Genomic DNA, 18,074 nt, shown 5'->3' on the forward strand with positions numbered 1-18,074 from the left:
CTGGGGAGCCTTGGCCTGTTTCTCCACCCCCTGACCAACTCGGGAAAGCAGTCGCCACCCCTCCCGTTACCTCATTTCATTAAAGATCATTGTCCGACATGGTCCAAGTAGATTATTTGCATATATGACAGTTGTTTTTTAAGAAGGGGGATGTAGCAAGAGAGGGCTAGAAGGGATGAGTTGATCTTCCCCTCCCTCCCTTCCTTCCCCCCTTCTTTCCCTCCCTCCCTCCCTCCCTCCCTCCCTCCCTCCCTTCCTTCCTCCTCTCTCTCTTTCCCTCTCCCTCCCCCGTCCCCCCTCCCCGTACTGCGAAAGGCCTTGTGCTCGCCCTTAGATTTTTCGCTTAAGGCTGGCACTCTAAAATCGGAGCCACATCACCACTTTCAGCGTTGTGCTGCTTGGTTTTATTTTTTGGGGGGGGGGGCTTGCTTTTGCTTCTTGTTTTTGTTTGGGTTTGTTTTTGCTTTGGCTAGATGAGTCTCTCGGATTTGTCTGTCTGGGCTGGCTTTGAACCACGATCCTCAGATCTCAGCCTCCTAAGTAGCTAGGATGACGAGAGTGACCCTTGGGCGCTGGGCGGTGAAACTCTCCTGTGCAACTAATGTATGCTAATAAAAATAGTTTAAAAATGTTTACTTGTCTGTCCTATCTCCCCTTCTCCCATGGTACATTCTTGAGAGCAGAGACCTTGCTTGTCATATTGTATCCTCGATACAGCAGACCCTCTATTGTTTGCTATTAAATAACTGAACTGTCGGATACACACACACACACACACACACACACACACACACACACACACTAGGAATCACACTTTGAGACCCCCTTCTGAAAGAAAAGAGCTTCCGAGGTACTTCTGGGAGGAGGGAGGGATGTCTCTGATCAGAATTTGGGGAAGAATTCGGGTCTGGTACTTCTATCTGAGAACCTTCCTCCCCCCCTCCCCCCCCGCCCCACCCCAGTCCTCATCCAGAAAACTGGGCTTGCCTTTAAAACCAAATAGGTCACTTGATTTTATTGAGGGTGTTGGCACAACTTATGGTCATGATGCTCCGCGCTGCGCTGACCAGGACTGGGGGGGGGGGGGGCGGTCCCCTACCAACACAGACACAGGAGTCTCCCCGTAGTATCTGGTTCCCGCAAACACTGGTTGCTGGCCCCCTGCAGCCCACCCAGGGCTGTGGAGCCCGCGCCCCTAGGGCCGCTCTTCTCATTGGCTGAAGACATTTCCCCCTGACTTCTTATTGGCTGTTGCACTTTGCTCTCCGCCCCCGCACGGGCCGCGCGTCGCGGCAGCCGGGACCGCGGCTCTGAGTCCCGCGGTGGCGCCAAGGCAGGACTCGCGCGCTCCGGGAGCGGCTAGAAACCCGCCGGGCGCGCATTTTTTCAGTGAAGTCGGTTTTCCCACCTGGGGACGTTCTGGTAGAGCGGAGCCTTGCAAATGGGCGCTTGAAGAAAGAAGACAGCAGAGAAATGGACTGCTATTTGCGTCGCCTCAAACAGGAGCTGGTAAGAGCCGAGCTGGCGCGGGGAGCCCGGGCGGACTGCTGAGCCCCGACGGGCATCTGCTCTCCACCCTGGGCTCCAGAGAGCCAAGACGTGCGCCGGGCACAGAAAGATCGGAAAGGGGTGGAGAGGACGCGAACGGACAGGCAGAAGGCAGGGCCTGCGGCTCAGAGGAAGGGACCCTGCGGAAACTTCGGGCAACGATTTGGGATGAGAGCAGGACAAGTGACAGACAGGCCGTCTAAGTGTGACAGCGCAACTGGGGGGGGGGGGGGAGAAAAGAGAGCAAAGGCCAGAAAGGACAGCTACACAGGCAAATAAGTCTCAGGCGCCAGGGCCCCGCAGGCGCGGGAATGACAGGCCGCAGACAGTGGGTGCGGGTCCCGGGGTGCTCGGATTGCGCTGGGCTTCTGGAGCGCGCGGGCAAATGGAGCCCGTAGGGTGCGCGGAACAGATCCCTGCCTGGAGCCGGAGGTCACCGGGGACCGGCCGCTCCTCGGAGGACAGCTAGCTCCGCCCTGGCCCCCTCCCGGCTTGGCAGAGCTGGCGCGGCTGCGGGGGCAGGCTGGGCCGGCTGTCTGCCTGGGCTTGTCTGCCAGCAGGGAGGGGGGCTGGCAGCTGTAATGACGGGGGAGGCGGGGTGCCGACTGGCAGATCGCAAGAGGGAGTTGCGGAGGCCCTGCCAGATGTCAGGTCTGGGCTTGGGGAGAGTACGCAGGGAGCGCGAGAAGGCCCGGGGTGCTGGGGAGGCGAAGTAGCTTAGTTTGGCGAGGTGGGAGAGTGAATCACCGAAGTGAAATGGCAGAGTTAGCGACTGCTAAAGCTATATTAGGTAGGCCAGGTGGGTTGATTTCATATTCCACCCGCCCCCATCCCCGCCCTCATCTTCTACCTTTAGCATTTCTTCAACCACATGAATTCAGCCAGATTTCAGATATTACTCCTCCCCCTTCTCTGCTCTGTGCTTCTCTTCGTCAATCAGAACTCTTGCCTTCTGCTTTTAGGTGTCTCTTTTAGGTTGTCTCTCCTGGAGGCGGCCTCTTCCATTTTCCTTTGCTCTCCCCTTCTTTCTTCTTCGCAGAGCTAGGGGCACTCAAACACACAACACCAGACCTGGATCCAGGAAGTTTCAGCTTGTGGCTCTCCAGATTGCTCGACAGCCTCCGCCACTTCTGTCTACAGAGGTTACACTCTTCCTGCTTGGGAGGGAATTCTGGCAGTGTGCTAGGGACCAACTTGAGGAGACAGGAGAGGGGCCTGGTGGAGGAGAGAATCAGCCTGGAGAGGCAGGTGTTCTCCTAGATACTTCTGGAACAAATCATCCTGACACTCTTCCTGACTGTCCAACTCCATGGTCTACTTGCCCAGGTTCATGATCAATTCTTTTCCTCCTTCCTCCAAAAGCCCTGTCAGTGTTGACATGTCAAAGCTACTGGCCCAGATAACTTTCCTATACTCGTTTTTCACGTGCCTCTCATGCCAATTTATAATGGTGACCTCAGCCCCCACAAATAACTCTCATTTTTCCCATTCGTGTGTCCAAAGGTCAGGGTCATCACAGATAGTGTTTGAGGTTCAAGGCCTATGCTGAGAAAGAAATCTAATAGAATCCTCCTCTTTGTGCTTGGAATAGGGGACTGCACCACCCACATCAGGATCTGCCTTCATGGAGGGTTTGTGGGTGTTCCTGGCATGGGCTCGAATTTTAAAAATCCTACTGATTTGCATTTTTTACAGCACCCTAGGTTGGAGGTGGTGAGGGGAGGAAGACAGGCTGTGGATGCCAGGAGAATTAAAAAGGCAAATAGGAATCTGCTCCAAGCCGAGCTCTAAATCTTGATTTGCACCCTCTCCTGCCAAAGGTCTTGAGGAAGGGGAGAGGCTGAAGTCACCCAGTTCCCCATCAGCTTTCATTTGGCCCTTTGTGGGAGCAGCTTGAGCCTTTGACTCTCTTGGAGAGGAAGCCAAATGCCTGGCCTCAGGCCCAGAATGGCACTCAGATGGAGAGCTCAGCACCCTTCCTCCTGGTGCTCCACCCCCTCCCCGATGCCAGCTTACTCAGAGAGGAGACAGAGCAGAGAGACAGGCAGAGCTATCTGAGTCTCTCTCCCTCTCTGACACCTCAGCCCAATGCCTACATAGTAGGACCAAATCTCCACACCTTAGTATCCAATGAAAGTAAAGGGGAACCATGCCTGAGTTAGTCCATGGTCAGTCCTTTGGCTGTCATTTTTTTTTTAAAGACTATACTGATGAAGCTGGGCACTGGTGGCTCATGCCTGTAGACCTCGCTATTCAGGAGGCTGAGATATGAGGATCCCAGCGAGTAACCAGCCCAGGAAAGAAAGTTTATGAAATGCTTATCTCCAAATTAACCACCAAAAAGTCAGAAGTGGAGGAGTTGGTCAAATGGTAGAGCACTAGCCTTTAGTGAAAAACCTAAGGGACAATATCTAGGTCTTCTGTTCAATCGCCAGTACCTGCGTGCATGTGTGTGCACACTAATACACACAGACCTTAGGGACTGAGTTCAGAATAGCTTGGAAATGGCTGGATTAAGGAGTAATTGACATGTTTATACCCAGGGTTTCAATAGGGTGGGAAATACATGCAGTCATGAGCTGGGAAGGAGAGAGGTGCCTGTCATCTCTGACAGGATCCTTAGTTCCACCCAGGAGGATGGTATATTGCCTTGTTCTGCCCTAAATTGGTTTATGCCCGGGAATGGTCTTGTGTAACATCCGTCAAGTTCTACATTCATTTATTTCACTAAATCCCCTTCAAGAAGTATCCATCCTGCAGACACTATAAGACAGACTTGCTGCAAATGGCAACAAACATTAACAGGTTGTGAAAATATCTTTCTTCAGGGTGCTCTGTAGTTTCCTTCTTCATCCTGGCTCTCAGGTTGACCCAGAAAATTAGGACAAGAAGAGCCTGTTCCTGGAAATCAAAAGTAGCAAGAGTTTTCTGACTTCCTGAAGCAGAAAATTTGCATCGTAACAAGGGAGCACTGGAGAAAGGCTAGGGTTTGGGGATCCTGGCTTAATTAAGCTGATGGCTGGAGTGCTGGTCTGGTCTCCCAGCCTGCAGAGGGAGCAGGAGTCAGGTTTCATGGGTAAAAAGTGGCTAGAGAAGGAGCAGCAGCTGACACACTTCTTCATTAAAAATAGGGAATTGGGCTAGAAGGACTCAGCAGGGAGTGCACATCTCTTTTCCATCCAGCCACCAAAGTGAGGCCCTGCCTGAACACAGGCCTTGGGACCAGCTGTTCCTTACACACCTCTCCCTTGTGGGCTTCCAACCAATGGGGGTAGACACAGACATACTGGAGAAGCAGATGTAAGTTGTTCACAAGGCATTCATTATGAGTTCAGGACAATGTAGAACCAACAGAATGCATAAAGACTGAGTGATCAGGGTTTATGAAGTTCATCCTGGAAGTCTTCCTGGGGGATGGGGAGGTTGGAGAAGACTGCCTTCTGGAATATCCATCCTGGCTGAGCCTGGAGAAGCAACTTCTCTTAGGTCCTGCTAAGGTCCTAACTATAAAAATATAATAATTCTCCAGTTTCTAGTAGGTACGAAATTCAGGAAGACCTGGCACTCAGGCAAAAAACTAGGTCCTAAATGCAAAGTGAGAAGAAAAGAAGTTACAGTAGCTACAGCTTTCAATTTTTAGGGAAAAGTTGCAAATTTCTGGAGGCAGGAGAAAAAAGATTTTTCTTCCAAAGGATTTAGTCTCCCTTCCTAGTTGGAATCAAGGATTTCAGGACTAAGATCATTTAGAAAAATGTGATGGATAGTGCCTGTAATCCCATCTGAGGGTCATGGTTCCAAGCCAGCCTGAGCAGAAAGGTTCATGAAATTCTAATCTCCAATTAGCCAACAAAAAGCTGAAAGTGAAGGTGTAGCTCAAGTGGTAGAGCACCAGCCTTGAATGAAAAGACCAAATGAGAGCATAAGGCCCTGAGTTCACACCCCAGTATTAGCATACACACAGGAAAAAAAAGTGTGCATTTGAGGACCAGCAAACTTGAGCTCATATTTTGATTCGGTGTAATCTTGTCACGACTTAACCTCTTGTGTATCTTAGTTTTCTTCCTCTAAAATGGGTTTTAAAAATACCTATTTCATACAGCTAGTAAATGGCAACCTAAGTGAAGTGCCTCCCTGTCCTGGAGCTTGAACTCAGGGCTTGGGTGCTGTCCCTGAGTTTTGTGCTCAAGGCACTCTACTACTTGAGCCACAACTCCACTTAAGTGTTCTCTGTCTCTCTCTCTGTCTCTGTCTCTGTCTTTCTCTGTCTCTGTCTGTCTCTGTCTCTCTCTCTGTCTCTCTCTCTCTCTCTCATTAATTATAGAAGAGTCTCAAGGACTTTCCTGCCCAGGCTGGCTTCAAACCATGATCCTCAGATCTTAGCCTCCTGAGTAACTAGGATTATAGGCATGAGCCACCTGCTTTGGTAAACTCTTGATGTTAGATTGATCAGACTAGTTTGAGTAAGTCATTCATTCCCAGAACATGTTTACTGAGTTCATTCTGTGCTTAAGACACTGAGCAGCCACCGGAGTTGTGGATATAAATAAAACTAGACCCAGATTCTATCTTCAGGGAGCCTTTACTTTAATATTAGCATCAATATGCAAGACATATCATTCATTTGTCCAATCAACACTCATAAATTATACTTTCACTGTTTCATTAAAAAAAATGAAGGGTTAATTGACTTGGCTTAAATCACAAAGCTGATTATGGGTTCAAACTAAGCCAGTCTGAGCAAGAGCTTCCTCTTCTAACCAATGCAGAATATATCTAGAAACCTCTAATATAGAAATGGAGGATACATGCTGGGTAAGAAGCATGGTTCCAGTGCTTTGAGAAGGGAGAGGGTGACCCACTGAAAAGGCTGGGAAAGCTTCCTGTCATGAAAGAGCTGGCCTGTAAGGAAGACCTTGAGGGATCTAAAGGGATGTGCATAGGAGAAGGGCAGCATTGCACACAGATAATGAAACACAAGCAGAAGGTACAGAGGCAGAAGTAGGGCGATGTCTGAGGACCAACTTGAGTTTGGCTAAGAGAAATGTCCAGCAGGGCTGAAAGAGTTGTTGTGGAGAAAATTGAATGTTGGCTAACTCCTGATCCTTTCTGGGCACACTGGCGAGTGACACCATCAGAAAGACTCTGCAACAAAGAGGGAACAAATGCAGCACAGGTACTCACTAGACACTATGTCGAAAATGAACTAGATAACTTATGGGTGAGGAGAGGAGGGAAACACTGGGAGAGAGTGAGGGAAGGGGTGACACTGTTAAAAAAGAAATGCACTCATTACTTGACTTATGTAACCCCTCTGTACATCACCTTTACAATAACAATAAAATATATGCATATTTATTTTAAAAAAGAAATACTCTGCAACCTAGCAAGTGATGTAGAGTGGATGTGGAGGGAGGGAGTAAACTGAGGCAGGAGCATACATGAGAAGGTTATTAGAAGAAGCTAAGCAATGACTAGAGGCATGGCTCAAATGGCATAGTGCTCACTCACCTAACGATTCATCAGCCCAGAACTCAAATCTCAGTATGCAAAACAAAACAAAAACAAGCTGGGCACTGGTGGCTCATGCCTGTAATCCTAGCTACTCAGGAGGCTAAGATCTGAGGACTGCACTTTGAAGTGAGCCCCCAGGGAAGAAAAGTTCCAGAGATTTCTTTTTTTTTTTTTTTTTTATCTCTAATTAACCTGCACAAAGCCAAAAGTAGAGGTTTGGCTCAAGTGGTAGAGCGAGTGTCAGGCTTGAGCTTAAGCAAAAACCTAATTGAAGACATTAAATCTGGAGTTCAAAGCCCAGTACACACACACACACACACACACACACACACACACACACACACACACACACGTGCGATATCTATAGATAGATCAGCAAAACAAAAATTCCAGACAAAGACTAGAGAATAATGAGGTGTCAATCAGGAAAAAGAAGAGGAAGTAACTTCTTGAGGTCCCTTGGTTCCCAGAAGAGGCAGAGCAGTGAACCCCCGGAAGAAGGTAACATTGGACCCTTCTCTCCATCTGTCTGCCTCTTGCCTGAGCTTGTGACTCCCAAAAGATGGTTCATTTGGGAAAGTAGGCTCACATCGCTCACTTCCTCCTTTCTTTATCCTCCTCCCTCCTGCAGCTCTTGGCCCTGTTTCCATGTTACCTTCCTGTTGAAAGTTCCAGCCAAGAGCCAAAAAGGTCCCTATTCACTGAACTGGAGAATGGGCCACTTGGCAAATGTGAGGCTTTTCCCATTTCCGGCCTTGAGCGCCTGCTCTTAGCTTCCCCAAGGGCTGAAAGAAACTGTGTGGGGATCCTGTGAGTAATGGGGGTGGGGTGGGGAATAGAGGTGGGCACACTGCCAAGTCCATGGGCAAAGCTGAGCTTGTGTCAAAGGATTCCGGTGGAGCTGGGAGAGGGCGTGAGATGGATAGATGGAGGGCACAGCTGCAGGATCAGTCAGGGGCCCAGGGCAGGGCTTGGGAAGGGAGCCGAGGATGCTGGCATCTTTTTCCATCCTCACTCCTCCCACAACACAAAGGGTCTAGCAAGTGCCAGAGACCAGGGTGCTGACCCCAGACCACCCCTTTGAGAACTTGGGATGAGATCTGTTTCCCAAGGCCTTCTTTCCCTTTTGCCCCAGGCAGGCAGTTCTTTTTTTCTTAGTAGTCTATGCAAGAAAGACACTGAATCAGGTCTCAGAGGCCCTCAGAAGATGGTTTCCTGCTCTTCCTCCCCATCTGGTGGTAATTATCCTTTGTACTTCCTGCTGACCCTCTTGATTTCTTCTCACAACACTCCATGAGGCTGAGTGGTCAAGGATTGTGATAGCTTGGAGAGCCATTGGTCCAGAGGAAAGGGCCAGTCTTGGAAGTTCTCCCACTCAGAAGGCTCAGGACCTTAAGCCAGAGAGTAGTGATGCCTTTGGGGGTCATCAAGATAGCATGCACACTTATGGATACCACCTGCTGATGGTGAGTCCTATATATCCATACAAGTTCTTTTATAAAACACATTTATTTGCACTAATGGTACATTTAAATAACATTAAATAGAAGTGTAAGTTGGATGCCAGTGGCTCACGCCTGTATTCCTAGCTACTCAAGAGGATGAGATCTGAGGACTGAGATTTGAAGTCAACCCTGGCAGAAAAGTCTACAAGACTCTCACCTCCAATGAACTACTCAGAAAAAGCCGGAAATGGTGCTGTGGCTCACATGGTAGAGTGCTAACCTTGAGCACAGAGAGGCCCAGGAACAGTGCCCAAGCCCTGAATTTAAGCCCCAGGACTGGCCAAAAAAAAAAAGTGTAGATCATGTGTAGATAGATATAGGGATCATAGTAACAAAACTATGAGAAGAATGTTAGGGCAGCACCAAGGGAGAAGATGATCCAAGAAGAAGATGATGATCTAAGATCTGAGAGGACCACTAGCTTCCTAACTCATCCAGTGAGGCTGATCCACTTTCCTAGCCAGCCTTCCAGAGCAGAGGTGGGGCTCTGGCAATGCAGAAGACCTGGCATTGGCTACCTACAGGGGGAGGGGCTAGCATTTCACCAAACACTGGTGGATCAGTCCAATGGCAAATAGCTGAGTTCATCTGCTGAGACTGCAGAAGGCTTCTGCCCACACCAGGAGGGCACTGGCAGCCATAAGTTGGTGCAAATCACATTGGAGAGATTAAAGTTACGTTTGGGATGAAACTGTAAGTCTCAGGAGGTACTGGAGTGGGATATGAAGGGGAAGTGAGGCAGCAAGAAGGAAGGTGAAGCCAGGTGCCAGTGGCTCACGCCTGTAATCCCAGCTACCCAGGAGGCTGAGATCTGGGGATTGAGGTTCAAAGCCAGCACAGGCAGGAAAGTCCACAAGACTCCATCTTCAACAAACCACTCAGAAAACCGGAAGTGGCACTGTGGCTCCAGTGGTAGAGCACTTGCCTTGAGCTGAAGAGCTGAGGGACAGCGCCCAGCCCAGAGTTTAAGCCCCATGACCACCAACAACAACAACAACAAAAGAAGACGGAGGAGGGTGAGAAGACCTTTCAGGGCCTTTCTCTAAAAGGATTCCTACAACCTTCACTGGGATGCACTTATCATTTGATGCTGGATAGGCCTCTGTGCACGCACACACACACACACACACACACACACACACACACAGAGTTTCTAAATTAGGGGAGGGGAGATGATTATTAGATCCATTTCTGTTTCCACTTAATTGAATGTAGACCAGTCAGACCCTTTTATGACTTCTCCAGCTACTCCTGGGAACATATTAGGTATAACTTGGTCCCTATCTGAGGGAGAATGAAAGGTTTTGAGAAACTAGGGGCCCGAGAAGAACTCAGCAGCCTATAGCCTGGAAACTAGGGTTCAGTCTTCAGGAGATTCAGTGACAGTTGAATCTCATGTTGGTCTCTGTTTCAGTTGCCTGTACTTCTTAGCTTCCAAACTATACTGATTTCTCTGCTTCCTTTTTGGTCCTAAGACAAGAGGGTCCCACGCTCTGGGTGAAGGAGCAGCTGGCCTCTGGCTCTTTCTCTGTGAGTGACATCATCCCCTTGGGGTTGGTGGGAAAAGCTGTCCTGCTGGCTCTGCTTGCAGTCAAGACTAAATGGATGCTCCAATTCCCACTGCCCCTAGCCATCCCGATTTCCCAACTCAGATCCTTCTTCTATTTTTATCCTCTCACAACGTTCCCTTCAGTGCCAGCACCTTGTCCAGTCTGGGCTCACTGTGAGACCATTGGAAAGTGGACAAAAGGGTGAAGAAGCTTCTCCTTCCACTCCTCTCCTTCCCTTAAGTGCGGGGTCCCCTTGATGTGTGGCATCCTATCATTCGCGTGTATTAAGTTTCACTGAGGAAGAAATGTCCTCAAAGTACCTAGAATATCTCAACAGACAATGTTTCTGGCTACTTTTGGCTCATCAGCTCATGGTGCTTCTTTCTTGGTGCCACATAAATAGACATTAGCTCATTCAATCTGCACAATAGCTGCATGAGGCTGGAACTATGACTCCTATTTTAAAGAATGGAGAAATTGAGTCAAATGCAGTGGCTTACACCTGTAATCCCAGCATTCAGGAGGCCAAAGCAGGAAGACCTTAAGTTTGAGGACAGCTTGGGCTACATAGGAAGCTCCTGTCTCAGAGCTGGAATTTAAACTTTGTTTGTTTTGTCTCCAGAACCCAAATTCTTAACCAGTACTGAATATAATTATTAATATGTGTACAATTTCAGCCCTTATTTACTTAAATGGAGCCTCTGTTTGGAGGTAGCTCTGAACTCATGCATACCCACACATTCATTCTCACTGGAAAACTGTACAAAATGTCAGCCTTGTATCTTATGGATTTTTCCACACTGGAAGAGACTGAATGGGGTCATTTTATTCCTCCCCCTGCCTCTGACCTGGACCATGTTTCACTTTCTGGAGGGAAGTCTGCCAGTTCAGATTCCTTGCCTCTCAGTGTGTTGAAGCCTTGGGAAATGGCTCTGACCATCTTGGTGTAGCAAGTGACCGAAGGTCGCGGCAGTGCAGATGGTCATCCAAAGGATCAATGATATTCCTGGAGGGGTGATATAGTAAGTACAAGGTGCCAGCAAGGGTCTGGGGTAATGGAATGATGTGCAGATGATCTCAGTCTTGGCTCTCTAGTAGATGATCAGTTAACATTTCATAAGGGTTTGTGGATGACATGAGCCACATGTATACTTATCGGGACTTCAGGATGCACATCTTAAGGAACAGAGACAAGGCTCTATGAGGAGCATGGAGGGCAAGTGAGAGGGCCAGGGATTGTCTTGAGATTGAAGACCCACTCATGGATCTTGCCTGCAGGACCAAGTAGTTTGGATTAGCGTCTTTAAACAATGAAGAGCCGTGTTGAGGGAAGAAGAGATAGGGTGGAGATGTGTATTGGGGAGATTAGCCAAAGCACTCTCATGCTGATGGCCAGAAGGCCTTCTCTGAGCTTCTGTAGCTGGGGCAGGAAGGAGAGATACAAACGCCCGTAGGACAGGACTCCCACACAGTCCACAATTAAGTCAGGCAGAGCAGAGGTGATGGACTGGAGAAGTGAAAATGACTCCTCTGAGGTTCCAGGCACAGGTGCAGGAAAGAGGGCTGGAGAATGGAGAGGAACAGGGAAAATCAGAGGAAGAAGCAGTGTTCCAGGAAGGAACCGGGGTGCACAGCTGCTGCTGAGCGGCCCTGAAAGGAAGGGGTCAGAAAGACAGAAACAAAGCGGTCGGAGCAAGAACCACAGGTACAGCTACCCTAGATGGGCTCTGTGTGGCTACACCCCAGTAAAGGCCTCCTTGCCCTCAGAGGCAACCTGTCCCCTCCTGTCCTTTGGTGCTTCTGGCTCATTGAGATTCTGGCTCAGATTCCCCCGCTTCTTGCCAGAGCCAGGGTTGACAAGAGATTTGATCCAGAGGCCTGAGAGGGTCAGCTGCTAGCCTACTTCTCCCTGGCCATGCCTCTCTGCCCCTCCCACTCCAGTTCCCCACCCCCACTGGCTGGGCTTAGCTCTGGGCATTAAGACAAGCTTGGGAGGTAAGATGATCCTCCTGGTCTCCGAGGGGCTTAAGAAACAGATGGTCTCCGCACAGGAGGCTTGCCATGAGTAACTTGATCAGGAGCTGGGAAGGGAGCTGGCAGGACCAAGGCAGCTTGGACCCAGGGTCTGGGGAACTCTGTGAATGTTATCAGACAGAAACTCTCCTCCCCAGTCTTCAAATAAGGCCCTCACCCAAGGCAAGCTCTCAGGCCCCTCCAGATGGCACCTGAGACCTGGGCCTCAGACACCCCCCACAAAGGAGTTGAGAGGATTGGCTCCAACACCCCCATTCTGATACGGCCAGGGCAACAGAGACAGTTGGGCTGAGAAGGCAGGAAGAAAGGACACCGGAGCCAACTCCGAGGGCAGCTGAGAGGAGACAGGTGTTTGGGAAGAACAGACAGGCTAGAAAGAGCGGGTAAAGGCTTACAGCAAACAGGAGTTGCCAGGCCTCCTTCCTTCTCTTCCCGGTCAGATATAATGAAGAGGAATTAAGGCTTCAGGCCCACTCTTTCTCTGTAATGTCCCCTTCAACTCTTCTCCAGTGCCCTGTAGAGGGAAGCATAGACTTCAAACCCAGCCCCACTGCCTAACCAGCTGCAGGCAGCGTTTGCTGGTCAGGACTACAGTATTTGGAAGGACACAGTTCTGGTTTGAGCCCCAGCTCTATGAACTGTGTGGCCTTAGATAGGTTTACTTCACCTCAACTACAACTTATTATTTGTTAAAGTGAAAATACTAATAACCTCTTAGGGTTTTTATAAAAATTAATGACATGCTGCACATAGAATTCCTAGCATGATTCCTGTGACGTATTAAATGCACAATTTGTTATTGCCGCCAACTTCCCCCTCATCCATCAGAGAGAGAGGACACAGACACAGAAAATGACAAAGATGGTCACCACAACTTTGTGTATTCTCAAACTGATCTCAGTTCTGCCTTTTATTCTCTAATCTTGGGCAACTTATATGCCTTGGATTCCTACTCTGTCAAGTGGTGACAATAATAGTCATCACCTCATAGAGAGAGATAAATATAGCTTAATGTGTGTATAGATAAATTATTTGTACACACACACATAAGAGCCCCTCTACTTAATGATGTTTGGACTTCACCATGCTGTAAAACATATCCATAAAGCTGAGTGCTGGTGGTTTTCACCTGTAATCCTAGCTATTCAGGAGGCTGAGATCTGAAGACCAAAGATTGAATCCAGCCTGGGCAGATAAATCTGTGAGACTCTTATTTCCAATTAGCTATCAAAAAGTTGGAAGTGGAGATATAGCTCAAGTGGTGGCGCACCAGCCTTGAACAAAAATGTCAGGCAAGATTGCCTGAGGCTCTGAGTTCAAGCCGCAGTACTAGCATCCTCCCCACCAAAAAAAAATATGCCATAAAACTATTCTGTTTTCCATATTCAGTACAATACTCAGCATATGAGATACATCCCACACTTTCTTACAAACTAGGCTTAGTGTTGGATGATTTTGCCTAACTATATAGTGTGTTCAGAGCACATTTAAATTAGATAAAGTTGTGTGGCATGGGTTTAGGAAGCTGAGCTGTGTCCCAAGTGGTAGAGTGGTCACTTTGAGCAAAAAAGACAAGTGAGAGAGCACAAGGCCCTGAGCTCAAGTCCCAGTCCCAGCACCAAAAATAAATATAGATAAATATGTGTAGCCTGGCCACCATCCCATCATAAATGGAGGAGTATCTGCATAACTAAGGACATACTTTGGTTCGTTTTGCTGTCATTATTTCCTTTACTGAGCCTGGATCTAAGCAGTACTGAGCTGTAAAGAAATGGGTTAGTGGTAGGTAAGGGATGACTAGGGAGTGTGTGTTTGGAGGGTTGTGGGATTTAGGTCCTAGGCTGTGAGGGGCCGTTCTTCCTGCCACCCTTGTGCTCACTGGCCCTGTACCTCCTCTGCCCCTGCAGATGTCCATGAAGGAGGTGGGTGATGGCTTGCAGGACCAGATGAACTGCATGATGGGTGCACTTCAAGAACTGAAGCTCCTGCAGGTGCAGACGGCATTGGAACAGCTGGAGATCTCTGGAGGGAGTCCTGCCCCCAGCTGCCCTGAAAGTCCACAGATACAGCCTGGGCACCCTTGCTGGGAGGGTGGCAGCCACCCTGCCAGGCCTACAGCCTGTTCCTCCTCCAGCAATCCTTCTTTTGGCAGCAGCACCAAGTTTCCATGCCATAGCAGTGACTGTGCCAATGATCATGGCCCCCTGCCCAGGACACAGCTGCCTGAGCACCAAAGCTGTGCCCAGCAGGGGTCAGAGAAAGTAGAACCTGATGACTGGACCTCCACATTGATGTCTCGGGGCAGGAATCGGCAGCCTCTGGTATTAGGGGACAATGTCTTTGCAGACCTGGTGGGCAACTGGCTAGACTTGCCAGAAGTGGAGAAAAGTGGGGAGAAGGGTGAGACTGGGGGGGCAGGTGAGGCCAAAGCAGCGAGAGGCCAGTCCCGGGAGCTGGGCCGCAAGTTTGCCCTAACAGCCAACATCTTTAGGAAGTTCTTACGTAGTGTGAGGCCTGATCGTGACCGCCTGCTCAAGGAGAAGCCAGGTTGGGTGACACCCATGGTCTCCGAGCCCCGAGCTGGACGCTCCCAGAAAGTCAAGAAGCGGAACCATTCCAAGGGTTCCGGACGGTTCCCCTTCCCAAGCACCGGGGAGCCCAGACGAGGGGACACCCCTTCAAGTAGCTCCAAGGCCATGGAACCCTCACCAGCAGGCTTTGACATTAACACAGCTGTTTGGGTCTAAATCCTGATGTTGGCTGTAGCCAAAAGGCCAGTCCCCAAACTGGGCCCCTGGGGAGGCGGGAGGGTAGGTGGTGTAGCCTTCAGAGCCCAAATCCATGTTCCTTTCTCCCAGAAAGGAGAGAGAAGCCAGAGTTCAGACAGGGCTGACCAAAATATACAAGACTGGTGAGGGGAGGAGGTAAGAGCTCCTGGAGAAAGGTTGTGCGTGGACAAGGTGCACGTGTGTGTGTGTGTGTGTGTGTGTGTGTGTGTGTGTGCCAGCAAATGCCTCTGACATTCCTCTGCTGCCCTCAAAGACCTCAGTGAACACAGAATATGAACAAGGGCACTAGGATCTCAGAGAGCCTCTCTCCTGCCACCCCCCCCCAACTTCAATGGCCAGTCTCTAGTGCCCCAATCTTATTCCTGGCAAGATCAAGACTGCAGGTCCCCAGTACTGAAGCCGCGCCCTCTTGGGTGGGTGGAGCAATAGGAGGAAATCCCTTCCATAGTCCTTCCTGTGGTCATGAAGATTCCAGACCTTTCCTGGATCCTGGAAAATCGGCTAATCCAGGAGGACAGTGAAGGAAGCCCGGATGCTTCTGGGTTTTCCTGAAGGTATAGGTGATGAGCAGTATTGTGCATGTCTAAAGGCCTCTTCACAGTCACTTGGTCTTGTAAAGGGGCACAGTGGGCACGATCTAGTCCCCAGCCCGGACTTGCTGACTGTCCAAGAACAGACTTTGGTAGGAAGGGGACAGGCCTGACCAACTGCTGGCTAGTCAGCATTACACCTCACCCCCCAGCAGCTCTGAGGGCCCCGTATCCAAACACACCCTGTCTCCAGCACTTAACTCTCCAAGGGCATTAGATCTAAACTTCGCAGGGAGGCAAGGGCTAGTGCAGAAGAAATACTCCTTCATTAAAAAGAAAGAAAGAAAGAAAAACAATCCTGAACTGGGCTCTGATGGCTCACACCTGTAATCCTAGTTTTTTGGGAGACTGAGAACTGAGGATGGAGGTTCGAAGTCAGCCAGGGCAGGAAAAGTCCATGAGACTCTTCCCTTCATTAACCACCAGAAAAGCCAGAAGTTGGAGCTGTGGCTCAAGTGGTAGAGCCCCAGCCCTGAGCAACAAAAACCAAACCAACCCCACCTTAGGGACAGCGCCCAAGCCCTGACTTCAAGCCCCACAGAAAAGATCCTAGCCCCATTCTGCTGCTGCTGCTTTGCTCTCCGCCGGTGCACCGGCGGGTGGGGGGGTGGGGGGGTTAGGGGAGGGAGGGACGGTGCCCGGGGCTGCGCACGTGGCCACGGCGAGAGGCACGCGGTTCCCCGACGCTTGGGCCCCCTCCTGGCCTCGGGAGGGAACAGGGAACGCCTGCTGGCCAGGAAAGGACAATGTGGGTCCCTGTTCAGAACAAGCCCGCCCAGGAAGGCACCCTCCCGGCTCCCTCTTCCCTCTCGGGAGGACAGCCGCTCAGCCTTGATGGGGTGTGACAGCTGCAATTAGAAGCAAGATGCCTTCCCGCCTCCGGGGCATTAGGAGCAAATTGGAGAAGAAAAATAACCAGACAGGCTCTTCTGCCTGCAAGCCCGGATCCCCAGGGGACAGGGAAAGAGGGGAGGGGGCTTCCAGCTTCAGTGGGGGGCAGGGATGCAGCAGCCTGGGTTAGGGGCACCCTCAAGTTCCCACGCAGTCAAGTGTAGCTAGTGTGGGGTTTCATTCTAAGCTTGGCAAAGCATGATTAAGGCCATTCTTTTAAACTAAGAATGAGCCTAGAAGAAATTATTTTCCGGATACATCAGTGGAAGCTCTTATATGGGTTGGGGGCGGGGGGTCAGGCAAAATGCACAGATTAGACATGTAGTGTGCACACTGTTTCCCCAGAGGAGAGACCACTGGGTGGGCAAGTCATTCAAAGAGATAGCCAGCAGTGTTTTTGGAATGATTCTGTAGGAGACCAAGTCACCTCCTGATCATTCATCTCACAACTCGTCTGTTTTGTGGACTGGTAGATCAACTGAACAAAACTTAGTGAGCTCCTCCCAGGGCCAAGTATTGGGATAGTAAAAGCAGCAGGATGGACAAGGACCCAGCTGTTAACCGGGGGGACTGCAGGGGAAAAGAACTAAGTAGATTCTTGGTCATCACCTACCCACAAGAGTCCTGAGAAGGAAGACTCATCCTCACTTAGATCAGAATAAAACAATTAGGAAGTGAGATCTGCTGCCAACCTAATCTGCAGGTACCAGGCACCTTCAAGTTTGGGTTCTTATTTCCTTTGTACTACACCGTAGAAGTGATTGCGGTTACTCTTACTTTACATAGATCAGGTCAGAGAAGTGAAGCAGCCTGTCCAAAGTCACGCAGTACTGGACTGGGACTGAAACAATTGCCACTGATTTCTAATTTTGTGCTTTTCACGTTATCTGGCAAATTATATTTGCACCACAGGCACATGAAGAGCAAAACCTGTCCTGCTCACTTAACACACATCTGCATGCATAGTAAGTGAAATGCTGAGTGTTCAATGAAGGAATTTTTGCCCACATCTTTTTTACTCAAGGTTGGCATTCTACCACTTGAGCCACAGCTTCACTTTGCTCAGATCTTGAAGGGGTTTATGTAATATCTTACTAATTACACTGTGCAGATGAAAGAATATGATTCATTTCCCCTCTCATAATCTTTACTTTTCTGCCCCCTTCTGGGCTCTGGGCAAGGATGGAGGCTCTTTGTTTGGCTGATCCAGAGTGAAGATGAATGAGATTGCTAACTACCTAAGCATGCAGGGTGCAGGAAACCATTAGGAGGGTGGGGGAGGGGAGAAAGTGGAAGTGAGCAGAGAGAAACTGACAGCTTAATTCTGCTTCTGGGGCTTATTTTATGGTTAATTAGGACATGCAAATGAATTGGAAGCTCATTTAATACCTTCTCTGGCATGCAGGCCCACCCTACACCTGGCCCACTTCCCTGGCAGGTACTGGGGCTCCTAATTGGCCCAGGCATCTGCTCGGGGTTCCACCTGTCTCTGTGGCCCCATAGATGGATGGTCCGTACATGCTCCTAGCCCTAGTTGGACCTTTCAGAATGTCAGCTGCGCATAGTTGGTGGTGACTGCCTAGTTTCTCTTCTTCTTCTTTCCAGCCTTTTAGATCTAGGACCTCTCTTTCCCTTCTATACTCAGTCAGCCCCTTA

At 49.6% G+C, this 18,074-nt stretch overlaps 1 protein-coding gene across 1 annotated transcript; it reads left to right on the forward strand.

The window, feature by feature from the left end:
* Nucleotides 1–1,337: 1,337 nt before the first annotated feature.
* Inka2 (inka box actin regulator 2) lies at nt 1,338–15,829 on the forward strand. Its single transcript, XM_042682489.1, has 2 exons — nt 1,338–1,509; nt 14,056–15,829. Exons 1-2 carry the CDS (start codon nt 1,474–1,476, stop codon nt 14,893–14,895), a joined length of 876 nt encoding a protein of 291 aa, XP_042538423.1. The 5' UTR covers nt 1,338–1,473; the 3' UTR covers nt 14,896–15,829.
* The last annotated feature ends 2,245 nt before the right edge of the window (nt 15,830–18,074 follow it).

This window comes from Dipodomys spectabilis, unplaced genomic scaffold (genome assembly GCF_019054845.1).
Source record: "Dipodomys spectabilis isolate Male_0828 unplaced genomic scaffold, ASM1905484v1 ptg000002l, whole genome shotgun sequence".
NCBI lineage: Eukaryota > Metazoa > Chordata > Mammalia > Rodentia > Heteromyidae > Dipodomys > Dipodomys spectabilis.

Bases quoted from the DNA above. Each gene is read 5' to 3' on its own strand.
- Inka2 (XM_042682489.1), top strand. From the start codon at position 1,474: ATGGACTGCTATTTGCGTCGCCTCAAACAGGAGCTG. The intron at 1,510-14,055 runs GTAAGAGCCGAG...CTGCCCCTGCAG, and splicing joins GTCGCCTCAAACAGGAGCTG to ATGTCCATGAAGGAGGTGGG.